At 35.0% G+C, this 18,342-nt stretch overlaps 1 protein-coding gene and 1 pseudogene across 2 annotated transcripts in view; both read left to right on the top strand.

The window, feature by feature from the left end:
* The first annotated feature begins 410 nt into the window (after nucleotides 1–410).
* On the top strand, nucleotides 411–4,485 carry LOC110744456 (uncharacterized; annotated as a pseudogene). The gene is made up of 4 exons (XR_015836478.1): nucleotides 411–583; nucleotides 1,344–1,417; nucleotides 3,606–3,906; nucleotides 4,020–4,485. The product of XR_015836478.1 is annotated as an uncharacterized LOC110744456 (transcript).
* Nucleotides 4,486–9,356: 4,871 nt separating this feature from the next.
* Nucleotides 9,357–18,342, top strand: part of LOC110773248 (histidine-containing phosphotransfer protein 4-like) — a 31,740-nt gene continuing 22,754 nt past the window's right edge. Inside the window, exons 1-2 of the mRNA XM_088255643.1 lie at nucleotides 9,357–9,469; nucleotides 9,709–9,734. Coding sequence (XP_088111769.1) covers nucleotides 9,410–9,469; nucleotides 9,709–9,734 — 86 coding nt within the window. The 5' untranslated portion in view covers nucleotides 9,357–9,409. The remainder of the gene's footprint in view (nucleotides 9,470–9,708; nucleotides 9,735–18,342) is intronic.

The raw sequence follows: 18,342 nt of genomic DNA, 5'->3' as shown, positions 1-18,342 counted from the left end.
TATCCGAATTGAGATCCGCAAATTCCTATGCGCTCGTGACCACTAGGAGATCATTTTAGGACAGAATGCCACTTCGCTACAGTGCCCACGCTCCGCCACACGCGCTGGCAGCGCGTGGATGTCCAAAGCAATATCGCATCGCCAGAAAATCTCAGAATCTCGGGCCAAGACTCCTACCCTAGGTAATACACCTAATTTAGAGTCACTTTTGTTCTTCGACATACCCTAAAAAGTCAACGGAAGTGCCCGGAAATTCAACCCGAACTCCGGCCAAACTTTGGATCCAAAATCAAACTACCTATGCTCAAAATTGACGCAATCCTATCCAACCAGCAGCTAGATCATGAAATGTAGTCGAAATTTCATACCTCATTGGTCCGATTTGGTGGAGAATTGAGGGAGAACGAACGATGGGAAAATCTGCCAAAACCAGCCGCGATTTTCTGCATTTTCCGGTGGCTTCCGGGGATGGTGGCGGCTGGGCTTGGCTGCGATTGGAAGAGGAAAACCAGCCGGTCGTTTTGGGACCGGTCTCAGCTCCAGTGGTGGACCGTGGTGGCGCGGCGGCTCAAGGAAGCCGCCGGTAAACAGTAACAGCGAAGGGGGGGGGGGGGTTTTGGTTGCGCACGGGAGAGAGAGAGAGAGAGAGAGAGAGAAAGAGAGAGAGATCTGGTTTTAAAACCAGTTTTTGCAAAAATTACAATTTTTGCCCCTCTTCAATTTTGCTCGTATCTCTCTCGTTATAACTCGGATTCGAGCCCGTTACGTGTCTACGGACTCGTTTTGACGTGCTCTATGCAACGGTATAACCGGAAATCCCAAATTCCTTCTCAAACTTAAAATGACCTTTTGGCCCCTTTTTAAAATTACGTAAATATTTATTATTTTCAAAACCCTTAATTAATTCAAATCACTTTATTTTTATTGTTTATTCCTTTTCTCATTCAAATTTATTTCCTCTTAATTTAATTATTTTATTTCTTTTTCGGACCGGGATGTTACACTTTTAGTTGAGTTTTTCACATGTAAGCCCTTATTTCCTAATTTGTATTACACTTCTACAGGGGTGGAGCCAAAAGTTGGAAGGATTATTGGCTTTTCCTTTTTCCCTTTATTATTATTTTGTTCACAATCTTCTGCCATCAATAAATTTGGTGGCTCCATTATTACCAACTAAGTTATTTCTTTTTCAGATTTGCAACCAGGATCATGTCTCATTCAGTTTTATTTGGATAAAAATTTGGCAAAAGAAACAAAAATCATGATCAGCAGCAGCCTTATAGTGGGGTTTCTTTCTGCATTGAATAATGTGTTATACCAAATAATGGATTCTTATGATGAAGATGTGCAGAATTGATGCTGCAAGAAAATATCTGGAGAAAGGTCATCAAGAAAGCAACTGTAAAGCTTAACTTGTGTATGATTGCATCAATGCCCACAAAATTTGGATTATAACCAGAAGCGCATTCTTGTTCAGGACTATTTTAAAAAAGGTATATTTCCCCATATGGTCCTTTCCTGTAGCAGCTAATTCTCTCATCCCAAACCCATTGCATTTAGGGAATACTGTGATACAATATAAATACAAAATCCAAGAACAAATCTATACTTCATAAACTTCTACTTTCTTTGAAAATTAGATTTTAATTTACAAACTTTCTCCTGAACTATCACATCCTTTAATTTCCTAAAAGATGCCGATGAGAACTAAGAGGGACTAAATTATTATGTCATTTTGCTGATGTAAGTTCTTTTCATGGGATTTGATAGAATAAAAAATTAAATAAAATATCATGCATGAGCAGGCATTGATCTTGTTCCAAGGTGGGATTCTTATCGACATAGAAGAAAGTAATTGGAAAAAGAATCTCAATCTATGCCAGCAAAAAATAACACATTATAATCATATTCTGAACTCACTCCACTCTTTTAAGAAAGAAGACACAAAGGAGCAGATGTGACCACAAATTTTGCAGGAAAAAAAAAGTTGAAGAGAGAGAGTAATTGTATAAATCAAGGACTAAAATATCAATAATATTGATGAAGTATTGAGGATATTTTTATTTTTTCATGTCTAAGATATTTTGGAACATATCGTATAAGTATCGATAATATCGGAAAATATCGATGTCGATAATTTCTCTCACACTTCAGCAACATTTGGTAAAAATATTGCTATAATATTGATAATATTGATAATATCAATAATATCGAGATGATGAAGACAATGAAAATTTTGAAGAGTTCTTTACACTAACACCCCCTGAGGTTTCTTCTGTTTTCACAAAATCCCTCATGTCTCAAAAATTACACGAACACCCCAAGAGGTTTCAGTTTGTTTTCACAAAACCCTTTTTTGTTGATTGTTTGTCCAAAAATTGATGATTTCATTGAAAGAAAACTTATGCAAATGACAAAATTAAGCTCAATGAAGTATATGCAACCTAATCTCAAAGGCCAACTTTGTCATTTGGAGAATTTTTTTTTGTGTATAAAATCATCAATCTTTGGATGAAAAATCAATGAAAAGGAGTTTTGTGAAAACAATTTAAAAGCTCAAGGAGTGGTCTTATAATTTCTAAAACCTCGAGGAGTTTTGTGAAAAAGACGAAAACCTCAAGGGGTGTTAGTGTAAATAACTCAAATTTGAACCTTATAGGAACTCTATGTGGTACTAAGTCACTTATATATCTTATGCAATGTATAAAGTGTAAAATATTATAGTAAATGATTGTAAATAAATGATTATGGTGTGTTTAATTTTCTTTCATTAATTACTACATATTTTATATACTCATAGTGTTTGTTAGCTCGCTATATAATCAACTTAAATCAGTTAAACTCATCATGCAATGCATTTACTTCCAATTTTTTGTGATGAAGTAATAGATAATTGACTAAATAAACATCCTCCAAAGTTTAAAGAAAAATTTCCAAGTTTTTCTTACAATTTTCATGGTTTTTATTCAATTTTTATCCGAAAAAAAAAATATTCAATTTTTATCGATATCAATAATTTTCCGAAATTTCCATAAAAATTTCCGTGTTTTCGGACAACCGATATTTCCAAACCATCAATATTTTTGAATTTGGTATAAATACATCTCTTGCTTTCTGCTCTCACTTGGTTGTGGAATAAAGGGAGAATCTCTTCATAAACACTTCTTTCTCCTTTTAACATGTTGCTGAAAGAAATTGCAGGTAGAGTGAGAGTGAGATTTAGAGGCAGACATGACAAGGACCACTGCAGGGTGAAGTTGCTGTGTCAATCATTACTTTTTGGTTTTCTATCAAGTGATATTTTCATAATTGAGTTAATTACTGTAGACGTCCGTCAACTATGACCCCATTTGCAATTGGGTCCATGAATTAAATTTCGTGGCAATTTAGTCCTTTAATTAGACAATAAGTTGCAATTGGGTCCTGCCGTAACTGAATCCGTCGAAATTGATCATGTGAGTGTCACGTGCTCTTGTTGTTCGGGGTGTCTTCGACTTTTCGTCGTTTAGATTTAGGGTTAATTACTGTAGACATCCTTGAACTATGGCCCCAGTTACAATTGGGTCCATGAACTAATTTTTGAGGCAATGAAATTCTTTAATTAGACAATAAGTTGCAATTAGGTCCTGCCGTCCACCTTAAGTCCCCACAGTCGTACGCCGCCAAGCCCTACCACCCCTTCCCTCTTTCCTCCTCTTTGTCTTCGTCTTCCAATCATCATCGCCTCAGGTACTTGCAGCTCTACACCGTCATTGCCTTCCTCATGGTTGCCGTCCTAGACCTCAAGTCCCGGTTAGAAATATACGGAGCCATCTCTCGCATCCGCATTGACCGCGATGCGGTTGGCTACATCACCTACCGCGCCACCGACTCGTCTCCTTTGGCATTACCCTCGACTCTAAAAAGGTAATCTTTTTAAGTTTCCCTTCAATTGCCCATAGAAGCTTGCTTTTTTCTTTGTTTCTTTGTGGGTTTTCGAATTTTAGCCAAGTTGGTTGAAATTTGGGGTTTTGTTGCAGTTGCAGGTCCTTTGGGCAACAGACCCACTTGCCCAATGGAGGAAAGGAGTTGGAGTTGGTGCTGAAAACAGAGATTCTAGTAATGGGTCATCCTCAAATTCCAATCTTTTGAGGGCTAAGGTGCCTCTGAGGAGACATGGTAGAGGCAACAAGCTTGCTTTGGCTATAGTGAACCCAGAGTTGCTGTTGCCGATGGTTCTTCAGTATTGGATGTGCCTGCCAAACCCAGAGAAATCGTTGCTTATGATGACATTCTGTAACTTTCGTAGTCAGTTATTTGAAATTTGAAGGATTAGTTTGTAACAATAGCATTGGGTTTTGGTTTATATAGTTGGGAATGGAAGAATATGTTGGTATGGAGCTGCGTGAGTTAGGTACTTCAAACTTCAAAGTTGTATAAGTTATTTAGATAAAGGGTTGATGTTTTTATGTTTGGTCGTGAATCCAATGTTGCTTTTCTTTGAAAGACTCTGAGTTCGGGAGAGATAGGGAGTGGGGTTGAGGCTGCTGTTGCAGGTTGGGTTGGGATCTGGGTTTTGAGGGGGGTGGGATAAGGAGGGGGAAATGGGTTGTGAGAGAGAGGGAGAGACAAAGCGAAAGAGAGAGGGACTTTTTTTTCTATTTTTTTTTTCAGTTTTTTTCTTCAGACTCGAAAGGATGTTTTTACCCCTCATTTTGATGGACAAAGTGACAGAGTTGGACAGCAGGACCTAATTGCAACTTATTGTCTAATTAAAGGACTAAATTGCCACGAAATTTAGTTCACGGACCCAATTGCAAATGGAGCCATAATTGACGGACGTCTACAGTAATTAACCCTTTCCTAATTTGGTCACTTGATGATTCTCTACCAATATTCTCTACCCACCAAATCTTATATCTACCACTGTAACAAGGATTATTCTAGAACTCAAAAACAACAACAAAATTATTCTATCTATTAACAATTTTTTCCACAGAAGTTTAGACTTCACCATATAAAAATATAAAATTTAAAAAAAAAAAAAACAACAATGTCACTTAATTTCTTCTTAGAAGCAGCTACATGAAAAGGTTCAAGTTTTATTTTTCTTGGGCCTAAACTCATTCTGAATAATGATTTCTATACCAGCATTAAATTTTACATTCAAATGTAATTAGGCGATCGCACATAAAATAGATAATCTCTTAAAACGTTCTCGTGTTGCATCCCTATCTTTTAACCTAATGAAAAGAAAAGAAGAAAATGAAGCTAAGGAGCTATTTTGTTCAGACTAGTACGAAGGATACAATTAACTTGCTAAAAATTTCATTAATTACAGATTTGTCATATGAGAGATATACATAATGGAAGGCATTTGAAGACGAGCTCATACTCAGTTCTGTTTAGGCACGTGACCCCTAAAAGCTGTAGTGAAAATTGATAGGGGTTAACGTGTGTAAAACACAGGCTGTGGTGTGAAGTGACTTTAACCTATCATAATCTGTGGCTTCCTCCATAATGGTATAGCTAGAATTGAAAGGCATAACTTAACAGTATTACAAATGGACCTAAGTATATATGATACGATTCTTTCTGCAACAAATTAAAAAAAGTCAACTATACAAACGAAATATCTAATCATGATAATCTAATTTTCTAAAACTACATATACAAGAAAATACTTCTAAGTTTAAAATATATATATATAAGTAGGTATACTTATAAATTTGTAGAAAGAAAATATTATATCCGGGATTTAAGCCTTGCATAATAGTGTAAGATCTTAAACCTCTTCACCAATGGGTCACCAATTGGTTTTGCATTAGATATGCTTTTACTTTATTATAGTATCAAAGCAGATATTAACAGCTAAACGACTACTATACATATACATACTCTTATGCCAGGGAATATTAGGTTCGTTTGGTAACGTTTTCGGAGAATGTTTTCTTAGAATATTTTTATAGAATGAAAACAAGAAAACGAATTTGCATTTTCAGGAAATGAAAATGTGTCTGGTAGATTAATTAGAAAACATCTTCAGAAAACAAAAACAATGAAAACGTGTCTGGTAGTACAATTTGAAATAATAATATGTGAGTTATTTTTATGAAAACGTTTCCCATGAGAATGAAAACAACTTTTTTTTTTTTTTTTTTTTTTTTTTTCTGTTTTCTACAAGTACACATGAACTTGTTTTCATTTTATGAAAACATTCTCAGTGTTTTCTGTTTTTGGGCCCCCGAACGTGTTTTTGCCTCATTTTTGTTCTCTAAAAATGAAAACAACCCCTTAAAACATTACCGAACGGGCTTAGTGTTTTCAGTTTTTGTACATGAGTTTGAATTTGTTTTCAGAAAATGAATTCCAATAAAAATGAAAATGACATACTGAACGCGTTTTTGGTAGAAAATGAAAACGGAGCCTTGAAAACGTTATCGAACGCCATCTAAGTTGCACGCATGTTTAACTATTAAGTCTTGATCTTCACATGTGAATGGGTGATAATAAGATAATATATGGGAGTTTCACTAAAACACCCAAAATAGGGGCTGAAATTATAAAAAAACCCAACACCCAAAACACTTTATAAACACACCCAAAACCCATCATTACACACACTCAAAACCCATTTATAAACACACCCAAAAAATATACAATTGTTGATTTTGGGGTTGATTTTGGGTGTGTTTCTATGTTTAAATAGTGTGTGGGTTTTTTTATAAATACATGTCTAGGATTGGGTTTATTTATAATAATCTAATAATATTGCGTCATAAAGTCTCAAACAGAAGGGTTAGTTTGGGAGTGATTCTAAATAGACAAATAATTAATCACTTCTCCATATAATCACTTTTAGGTTGTTTTAAGTATTTTTTGGAGAAGCACATGGGAGATGCTTCACTTCCAAACATGCCCATAATCATAGCCTTCCCATCCATTGTCATGCATACACTGGCAGACCTATAGAGACACAATGAGGTGCAAGAGGTGCAGTTGCACCTCCTCTCGTCGGAGAGCTGAAAAGTTGCCCCTTCGCTCAGTCTGATTGTACACTCTACCAGTTCGACAAAATACCTACTTTCCTTGCGCCCTTTGTTGCGCAGCTGCGCTACGTGCTTGTATTATTTCTTTTTAAATCCCTAGCCAAAACGACGTCGTTTTGGTCCCAAAAAAAAAAAAAAGGGAAACTCTGCGTGCTATAGACGGAAAAGGAGGGAATCTCCTTACGTAGATTTCGCTTTTTAAAAAAAAAATCCCTTTTTGATTACGTCCCCACCCACCAATTCAATCCAAGTCCTTATGAAAATATCATCAAATTCATACATTTTATTTACGTCTCCACCACCAAGTTTTTTTTTTTTTCTTGTTTTCTTTTTTGTTTTTTGTTTTGAGAGAACTCTAGTCTTCTATAAAAACAGATTCATCGATCAAGTCTTGTGCCAAGAAAGAAAATATTGTATCTATCAAGCTTCCAAAGTAAGTTCATCAAACATGCATGCGGTTTGTTTTTCTTCTTCAGCAATCGTCGCATCAGTTTCCTTTTTCTTGTAATAATATTTGGCCTTTCAAATATGTGGTTGTCAAATTTTTTTTTATTATAAAGCTTTTAGTCTTTCAAAATTGCATCTCCGCAAAAAAAATCATGGGTCCGCCACTGCATGCATATGTTATGAACAGTGGCAGACTTGTGTAGGCGCAAGGAGGTGCACCTGCACCTCCGGTCGCCGGAAAAGTCCATAACAGCTACTGGAGTTGCACCTTTGCTCAGATTAGAGACGCACGGAACTTGTTCAATGAAATGCGCAAGAGAGCTGGGTGCTGCGCTGTTGTTTGCTACGCAGCGCGCGCTCGCTTCTCTTTTTTTTTAATGAAGCCTGGCCAAAACAACGTCGTTTTGGACCAGGGTTTTAAAAAAAGAAAAAACTAAAACAGTTGGGCCATTTCGTGGGCTTCTATGGGGTCTTAGTTGGGTATTTACAATTCCTTGCTGAATTGATTTTGATTGGGTTTTTGTAATTCCTCACTTAATTGAGTTTTTGTACTTCAATTAAAACCCAATTAAGTTTTCTTTATTTAATTGGGTTTTATGAATTCATTATTTAAGTGGGATTGGGAATTCTCTTTATAAAGGATCAATTTAACATCACCCAATTTCATCAAAGTGTGTATGCATCACAAGAATCCTACGTTTTTCTTTTCCTTCTTGAGTACGCCAATCCAAAGTAACTTAGATGCATATATATATTTTCTTGAGCAAACGCTGATTTTGTTTATTCTTTTTTTTTTTTTATAATAATTTTTTTTGGCTTATTTAGCTCTCTCTGTATTAGTAAGATCAATAGCAAACTCAAGGAGGAACAATTGTAGGTTAATTGTAATGTTATTTTTTTTTCTTCAATTAATAATATTAGTATTGCTTAAATTATAAAGATGTTTAGTAGTCTTTTTTCTTTTTTTCTTTTTTTCTTTTTTTTTTTGGTGGGAGTTCTTAGCTTTTTAAATTTGCACCTCCGCTGAAAAATTCCTGGTTCCGCCACTGGTTATGAACTTATATAATGCATTCTTTTGGCTTTAGTTCATGCTAGCTTTTGGGTTCTTTCAGTTTCAGGATGAATTGTTTGTCTCATATTCATGCATGCTTGAGGTGGCCACTAAAATAAAGGGCGGCATCAAAACATGAATGTTGCTTTTTAAACCTAATTCTCACTCCTATTGGAAATGTGTACCTTTTGATTAATTGTTCATGTGTTTGTTAATTATAAAGGGGAATATATTGTCGTACATCTTCTTCAGCCAGATTATTCAAAGAATTTAACCAATTGGTGAGTGATTATGAAAAAAAAAACCCAGAAGAGTATATATACATATATATAAATGCAAAGTCAGCAAAACCTTTACACATAAAAACTAAAAACTGTACATGTAATGTCATATATATTTTTTTGAATCTTTAGATGGAGAATATGGGATGGATTTGAGTGCATTAGGCATTTTAATTCAACCCATTTCAATTAAAAAAAATGATAATATCTACATGAGGGGTATTTACTATTTAGAATAAGGTATCTATCTACATGCAGAAACAGATCATTCCAGATTTAACATAATTCATAAACAGTACCAATCACTTATTTATTTATTTCACTTAGTATACCAGAATCGAATTTGACACACAAAACCCCCAATCACTCCATGCTCTTCTTCCTTTTCATGGAAATTAACTTGTCCACGTTCTACCCTCAGTTCCCCTCCCCCTACACCCCCCAAGTATTATATAAACCCCTCTTGCTCCTTAACAATTTAATTATCTCATCACACATTCTTCTTCCAACTGTCTTCTCTCTCTCTCTCTCTCTCTCTCTCTCTCTCTCTCTCTCCAATATATCTTCTTTATTATCCTTTGCTGTTCTACCCTTCTCATCAAATGGACAAGAACCAGTCGCGTAGGCAGGTTCGTCTCATGAGGCAGTCCCTCTTTGATCAGGTTTTTCTTTTTCTTTTCCATCTCTTTTTACCTTTTCCTTTTCCCTTGTTCATCATACATGCAACATGCATTAGACATAAGTTCTCAAAAAGTATAGCACAACACAATAATCCTAGAACAGTAATTTAAAAAAAGAAAAATTAATGTACACTTGTAGCTATTTTAGCACTCGTTATAAATGGGATATATGTACATACAAAATTTATATCTTCCCTTTTCAAAACTGTTGGGAATTTCAGGGATTTCTGGACGAACAGTTTATTCAGTCACTACTACATTTAACCATTTGTGCGACGGAGAATAATTCGTCGCGCAAAGAACAATCGAGTCGCACTAGGTTCAGGGCGACAGAGACACTCACCGTCACACAAAGTTCGTAAAGAATAACTTTGCGCGACAAATAATTGTTTTAGTCGCGCAGAATGCGACAAAGAACAATATTAGTCGCGCAAACATGGCGACAGTTAATATTCGTCGCACAAACATTCGTCTCACAACAATACGCGCGACGACAACTAAATCGTCGCGCAACATAGAGGGCGACGGTTAATACTCGTCGCAATTTTTGCGTCGCCAAAATATGCGCGACGAGGGGCTGTACTCGCACCAACTTTCGTGCGGCGAAAGGGTTTCGTCTCCCTAAATTTTGCGCGACAAAACCTATTAGTCGCATTGTCTTTTCCGAGACGAAAATTGTTCGTCGCGTAAAAATAAATATAGAGTTTTCAAATTTAATTTAAATTTATACTGTTGTATTAGCGCGACAAATATTGTCGTCGCGCAAAATTAAATATATTTTATTGAATTTTAATTTTACCCTTTTTTTTGTGATAAAATATATTTAATTTTAATTTTAATTTTACATTTTTTTTAAATAAAATCTATTTGATTTAATTTTAATTGTACGTTTTTTTTTTTGCAATATATTTTATTTAGTTTTAATTTTTCAATTTTTTTTTTTGTAATAGAATAAAATTGCAATAAAAAACCATAATGAAGAGGAAAGATAATATAAATTTATATAATACAAGACAAAATGTTTAAAATGTAATTAAGAAAGTTAAAAACTAATTAAAAAATGTAGCAACATCCACTACTACAAAATCGAAATAGACGACGGTAATCCACCGTCGTGTATTCGGTTTTTCAACCGTCGTGAAATCGAGCGACATCTTTTGATGCATAAAACCACGACGGTAAATCCCCGTTGTCTATTATTTCTAAAGACGATGCTTTTACTCAAAACCGTCGTCTATTATATGTAAATAGACGATGCTTTTATTCAAAACCGTCGTCTATTATGAAGTCAAGACGACCCTTTTATATGAAAATGGTCGTCTATTATGAAGTAAAGACGACCTTTTTATATGAAAATGGTCGTCTATTATGAAGTAAAGACGACCCTTTTCATATAAAAAGGGTCGTCTATTATATGTAAAGACGACAGTTTTTTTATAAAAAGGGTCGTCTATTATTAAGTAAAGAACTATGTTTTATTATATCCAAAGACGTCGGTTTTGTTAAAAAGCCATCATCTATTAAATATGAAGACAACGATTTCTTGAAATATTGTCGTCTATTAACTCTAAGACAACGATTTTTTAGTAAAACCGTCATTGATTGTATATAAAAAGACATTATGGTGTTAAAAGAGGTCATTGATAATATATACAGATGACGGTTTTTTCAATAAAACCATCGTTTTATTATCTTTAGTTTTTTGAAGAGTCAATAGTTATTACATAGTCAACCAATCTTTATTCTATTACATACATACTTCCTACCTATAATTAGAAATAACAGAGCTCACAAATTCTACTAATTTGATTTTAACTTCATCAATTTGTTCTTGGGTTGACTTAGCTCTGCCTTCTTGCACATTTTCCAAGTTGTTGGTGTCGGAAAAGGAAAGACCTGCACGAAAGAGACCCCAATACTCTTAAACATAAACTTGTTTAGCAGTAACCTTAGCAAAAAGATCTATGCAGCTCTAGAATGACAGCAGAACACAATTGGCATAATTGGCAAAGTACCTGTTCTTGTGGTGGCACCATAACAAATGAAAAATCAGAGATTCAGAAAATTAACAATGAAATTCTAAAATAATTAAAGTAAACAACAAAAACAAAAAGTATTTTGGACTTGATGATGTTGTCGGTCCAAAAACAAACGGATCTAGTGAGGGATGGGTATGTTTTGCCTCATCTTCTTCGTCAGCTTCTTCTTCATTACGAAGGCCTTGTGGGACGGCTATGCATATTTATAAAAAACCCAAATGAGAAACTCACTTAAATCCCACGAAATTAGCACAATACATGAACAAACATATATATATATATATATACCGATTTCCATAAGTCTTTCTAGATCGAGTCGCTGAGTTTGATGAGCGAGTTGAGTGCCTGAGAGCGAGATCTTCTTTGAAGAAAGTGAAGGTCGAGTTCTTTCAAATCAAACCTTTCAACCAGCTTTGATTCTCAAATACAGAACCTCCCTCTACATCTTATGGATCTGCGAAGACCTCAATCTCACAACTCCTTCATTGATATCGATTTTTTGATGATTTTGTAGAGAGTTTCATGAGGGTGTTTTAGAGAGTGCAGGAGGGTTTCAAGGAGGGAGAGATAAGGTTTTCAGAGACGGGGGAAAATCTGAAAATTTGTCGAGCGCGAATTCACTTAAGTAGCCTTTTTTTAGCGTGTTTTAAAAGACGACGCTTGTTAATAAGAGATAAGGTTTTCAAAGACGGGTGAAAATTTGAAAATTTGTCGAGCGCGAATTCACTTAAGCGGCCATTTTTTAGCGTGTTTTAAAAGACGATGCTTTTAAAAAAAAACCGTCATCTTAACATATAATAGACAACCCTTTTCATATAAAAAGGGTCGTCTTTACTTCACAATAGACGACCCTTTTTTTTAAAAACCGTCATCTTTACTTCATAATAGACGACCCTTTTTTTAAAAAAACCGTCATCTTTACTTCACAATAGACGACCCTTTTTTATTTATACTTTCATTAAATACAACATAAGATTTTGTGGTATCCACTAGTGTAAATATTTTAAATTGAAGATCAAATTGAGTCATTGTATTCATATAGGGTCAAGTAGTGTAGCTATAAAAAATCATCAAAATCGGAGTTAAAATAACCGTTAAATCTTGATGTTTCGTTTATAGCCGTCAAAATGTTTTGTCCCAGTACTTGATCTCCGAATTTTTTTTTTTCCGATTTTTGGTGTATATGATCTCGATGTGTAAACAAACAAGTTTGACGGTTGGATCGTTGAAATTAGTTTCGTAGAATGCGTATGCCATCAAAACAATATATTCACTAACAATTAAGAGTTTATTTATACTTTTATTAAATAAAACATAAGATTTTGTGGTATCCACTAGTGTAAATATTTTAAATTGACGATCGAATTGGTTCATTGTATTCATATAGGGTCAAGGAGTGTAGCTGAAAAAAATCATCAAAATCAGAGTTGAAATAACCGTTAAATCTTGAATTTTCGTTTATAACCGTCGAAAAGTTTTGTCCTATTACTTAATCTCTAAATGTTTATTTTTTCCGATTTTTGGCGTATATGATCTCGAAGTGTAAACAAACAAATTTGACGGTTGGATCGTTGAAACTAGTTTCGTAGAATGCGTATGCCATCAAAACAATATATTCACTAACAATCAAGAGTTTATTTATACTTTTATTAAATATAACATAAGATTTTGTGGTATCCACTAGTGTAAATATTTTAAATTGACGATCGAATGCAGTCATTGTATTCATATAGGGTCAAGGAGTGTAGCTGTAAAAAATCATCAAAATCAGAGTTGAAATAACCGTTTAATCTTGATTTTTCGTTTATAACCGTCAAAATGTTTTGTCCCGTTACTTGATCTCTGATTTATTTTTTTTTCCGATTTTTGGCGTATATGATCTCGATGTGTAAACAAACAAGTTTGATGGTTGGATCGTTGAAACTAGTTTCGTAGAATGCGTATGCCATCAAAACAATATATTCACTAACAATTAAGAGTTTATTTATACTTTCATTAAATATAACATAAGATTTTGTGGTATCCACTAGTGTAAATATTTTAAATTGACAATCGAATGCAGTCATTGTATTCATATAGGGTCAAGGAGTGTATCTGTAAAAAATCATCAAAATCAGAGTTGAAATAACCGTTAAATCTTGTTTTTAAAAAACCGTCATCTTTACTTCACAATAGACGACCCTTTTTAAAAAAAAACCGTCATCTTTACTTCATAATAGACGACCCTTTTTAAAAAAAACCGTCATCTTTACTTCATAATAGACGACCCTTTTTAAAAAAAAACCGTCATCTTTACTTCATAATAGACGACCCTTTTTAAAAAAAACCGTCATCTTTACTTCATAATAGACGACCATTTTTAAAAAAAAACAGTCATCTTTACTTCATAATAGACGACCCTTTTTATAAAAAAACCGTCGTCTTTAAATATAATAGACGACCCTTTTTATATAAAAAGGGTCGTCTATGATGAAGTAAAGACGACCCTTTTTATAAAAAAACCGTCGTCTCACTACTACAAAAAGGGCAAAAGACGACCAGTAAACAACGACGGTAGATCAAAAAACCGTCGTTGTTTTTTAAAAGACGACGGTAATAGAAACCCGTCGTAGAAACATACTTTAAACACCTAAAAAACGGCACACGTATAGATATTTTGAAACCACGACGCACCAAATTAAAAAAGCGTCGTCTTATTACAAAGGTATTTTCAGAGTTAAAATCTGAACCTAAAAACAACGACTGCATCTATGAAATCACCACCGTAGAAAGTAAAGACGACGATATAAAAATAAGACGCCGTGTTAATTAATTAATAAACACGACCCAATTTTCTTAGTCAGAGACGCATAAATTCAAAGGAATCTACGACGATTAATTACAAAAAAAATCGCCGCTTTAAATTAAGTTACCACGACTGTAAATATAAATTTATCGACTTTTTAATTATAATATACTACGACGGTATCCATAACTCTACTGTCGCATAATTGTACTAACCACGATGGTTTGTTAAATTAACGACGTACAAATTTTATGCCATTATTCGTCTATCATTACCAGAATGAACTCTGTTCCTCATCATAATCGAACCAGAATGAACAAAGGCAATGTTTTAGAAGTGGATGATGTGCCAATTACTCTCACAAGGAGTTTGAGGGCAAGAAGCTTGTCTCAGCCGCCAAGGAAGGTCTCAAGCTTGATGAGAGTGAAGACGAGGCAAAGAAGAAGGAAGAGTTGAAGGAGAAGTTTGAGGGACTTTGCAAGGTTGTGAAGGATGTTTTGGGTGACAGAGTGGAGAAGGTTGTGGTGTCTGACCGTCTGACCGTGCTGGACTGCCAACATGGAAAGAATCATGAAGGCTCAGGCCTTGAGGGATAACAGAGCGGCTGGGTACATGTCGAGCAAGAAGACCATGGAGATCAACCCAGAGAACCCCATCATGGAGGAGCTGAGAAAGAGGGCTGATGCAGACCTTGTTCTCCTTCTGTGCAGAAAGACAATTTTTTAGATGATGTGTGCATGTTTGTGTCTTTCAGATACACAAACGCGCACACACATCAACATCCAAACTGAAAAATGAAAGCGAGATGAGACAGAGAGGTGATGTGCCTCCAGAGAATTGAGAAAAAGTTGAAACCCTAATTGAAAAATGAAGACGACAGAAAGACAGAAAACCCATTATTTATAAACAAATCTTATATACCACGTCGGTTTTTAAAATATCGACGTTTATATATAACATACACGTCGTTTAAATTTAAAATAAGGTCGTATAAATTATTTAACAACGACGCTATATAAAAACGACGTTGTAATTTTTTGGAAAATTAATTTATTGTGTAATTAAAAAAATTACACGTCGGTATGAGTAATTAAAACGACGTGGTATTAATTTTTAACGTCGTTATTATTGAATATAAGGTCGTTGGGTAAATTGGAAAATGACGATTCATCTTTTTTGAAGAAACATGCGTCGTGTAATTCGATTTCAAAACGTCGTTTCATTAAAACATACCGTCGTTTAAAGTAATATTATAGGGCAGTGTTAACAATAGCGCCGTATAATGTATCATACTAGGGCGCATACTATTAATAGCGTCGTTGTTATGAAAAGGTTTTTTATTATTTTAAACTTTTCGCCTTCCTGACCCATACTTGCATTGGTTCCAAACCCGAGAAAAACTTTCAAGCTTTTCTCATTTTTCATTCTCCAAGAACTGTTTCAAACTTTCAAGCTTATCTCCTCTTCGTCTTCATCTCTGAACTGAAACACCAAACTCCAGAAGAAAGCTTTCATCGCAAGCAAAGGGTAAGCATTTCTGGAAGGATTTTTGTTCCTGTTTTGCATGCGCATATCATTTTCGTTTTTTTTTATTCTTTTTACATTTTTTCTTTCCAAGTTTGATAAAATTTGCAGACAAAGACGAAAAGTTTCCAAGTTTGAACACTACTCTGGTTCTTTTACTTCAACTAAATAAGACGACGGTGGCTTGTTATTTACGTGGTTAGATTTATAGACCACGACGGTTCGTCAGTCACCCTAGCGTCGTGTGAAAGTGTTCGTCGTTGTTTTTTAAAATGATATCCTTTTTTTGTTTTTGATTTTTAAGGATATATTCATCGCATGTTTGATTTCTCTGAACAATGGTTTTTGTTTCGAAAATCTTTTTAATTATTTTTCTGTTGAAAATATTTTACGTTGTTCCTAATTTGTTTTTGTGGTATAGACGACGGTATATTAATATTTACGTCGTTTTATTTTCAATACCACGGCGAATGTTTATTATTAACGTCGTTGTAATATTTAATACTCTGTTTTTATTATATCATAAGACGTCGGTTGTTTATTATTGACGTCGTTGTAATATTTTATCACGTCGGTGATTAATTACCGTCGTGTAAATTTATTATTACGTCGTTTCTTTTGTTCTTACGTCGTTTGAAATATTATAATACGTCGTAGTTTATAAATAATCGTCGTGGTTTTTCTTAATTTCACTGATATATTTTCACTTGCAGGTTTAATTTGTCTGTAACCATGGTTTCTCAATCCCAAAGTAAGGAGTCTAGCTTGAAAAAAAATGAATCCTCGAAGAAGGAGCTTAGAGTTGTAAATCCTCAAACCAAGACCTCGAAGAAGATGAAGTTTGTTTCATCTTCTGAGACAGAACCAGCCAGCACGGCAACTATTTCTGAGGAGGCAAAGTCAGGTCGGGGTATGAGCACAATGCCCCGTGTTGTGCAGAGAAAAATTCAGAAAATCAAGCCTGTTGTTGAGTACAATGAAGAAGGGAAACCTTATGGCCGTGCACATAATGAGATGCAGTCCTACATTGGTGTGTTGGCACGCTCCAGAGTCCCACTTGTGGACAAGAAATGGGTTCAAATATCCAAGGATATAAAAGAGCAGATTTGGGAAGCCGTTGACATGGCTTTTGTGGTTGGTAAAGGGGGCAAGCAAATGGTGTTATCTTCTGCCGCCAAGAAATGGAAAGATTTCAAGTCTACACTAACGAGGTTTCATATCCTTCCATTCATCAAGGAGCAGGATAGATTAAGGCAGCCCCCTGAAACATACAAATTCATAGAGAAAGCTCAATGGGATGCCTTTGTAGCTTCAAGGTTATCTAAAGAATTTGAGGCTGTGCATGAAGAACAATCACAGAGGAGGGAGAAACTCGAGTACAATCATCGATTGTCTCGAAAAGGATATGTTGGTTTTAAGGAGGACTTGAAGGAAATCATGCCTGGGGTAGATATTGATCAATCTACCTTATGGAAAAAAGCAAGAGAAGACAAACATGGTAACATCCTGGATCCAAAGACTGCAGAGAAAGCAAAATTAATTGTAAGCCTACTCACTCTGTTTTAAAAATTTTATTACGTCTGCTGTTATATTTTTCCGTCGTGTGAAAAGTTTTACTACGTCGAAATATTTTAAAAGGCGACGTTAAAGGTCTGAATCTGGAATCCATGCTCTGTTTTTTGTAATTATATCATAAGACGTCGGTGGATTATTATTGACGTCGTGTTAATATATTAATAACGTCGGTATTTAGTTAGCGTCGTCTTAAATATTATATTACGTCGATTGTTATGTTATTGAGTCGTGTGAAATATTATATTACGTCTATTTTTTTTATAAATAACCGTCGTTTGTTTCCTTATTCTGACTTTTTATTATGTCTTTTTGTTAGGATGATTTGCAAAAGCAAGTCTCTGAAGGCACAATTTCTCTGTCAAGATCCAATGATGTTTTGACATTGGCTTTGGGTCCCGAGCATCCAGGAAGAGTTAGAGGTGTAGGGGCTGGGGTTTCCCCTAAGCAATACTTCAATTTACCTAGACAACAGAAGGTTAGGTTTGCTGATCAATTGAAGGAAAGTGTAAGACTTGTCCTTCAAGAAGAGACTTTGAAAATGGAGGCTAGATCAAGGGAAGAGAGTTTAAAGATGGAGGCTAGGACGAAGCAATTGGTAGAAGCTGAGAGGGAAAATTTGCTGAGTCAGCTTTCAAAAATCATCCCCAATTTTGATCCAAGCCTGCTGAAACTGAATACATTGTCCCAAATCCAAGGGCAAAGTCCCAAAAATCCAATGTCTGACAAAGCAAGCTGTTCTGGGGCACTTGATGTTAGAGCCCTACAATTTGAGGAGGATACTGCCAAGAATGGGGAACAGCAGGAGGAAATGGTAACGTCTTTGAACTTTGAATTCTCTGTTTCTCTGTTTATATTTACCGCCGTGTTAAAGTTATACCACGACGCTCTTTATTAAACCGTCGTTTGATGTTATTCAGACGTCTGTAATTATT

This window comes from Prunus avium, chromosome 6, assembly GCF_965620075.1.
Source record: "Prunus avium chromosome 6, drPruAviu1.hap1.1, whole genome shotgun sequence".
Classification (NCBI taxonomy): Eukaryota; Viridiplantae; Streptophyta; class Magnoliopsida; order Rosales; family Rosaceae; genus Prunus; species Prunus avium.
This window is presented reverse-complemented; position numbering and strand designations above follow the sequence as displayed.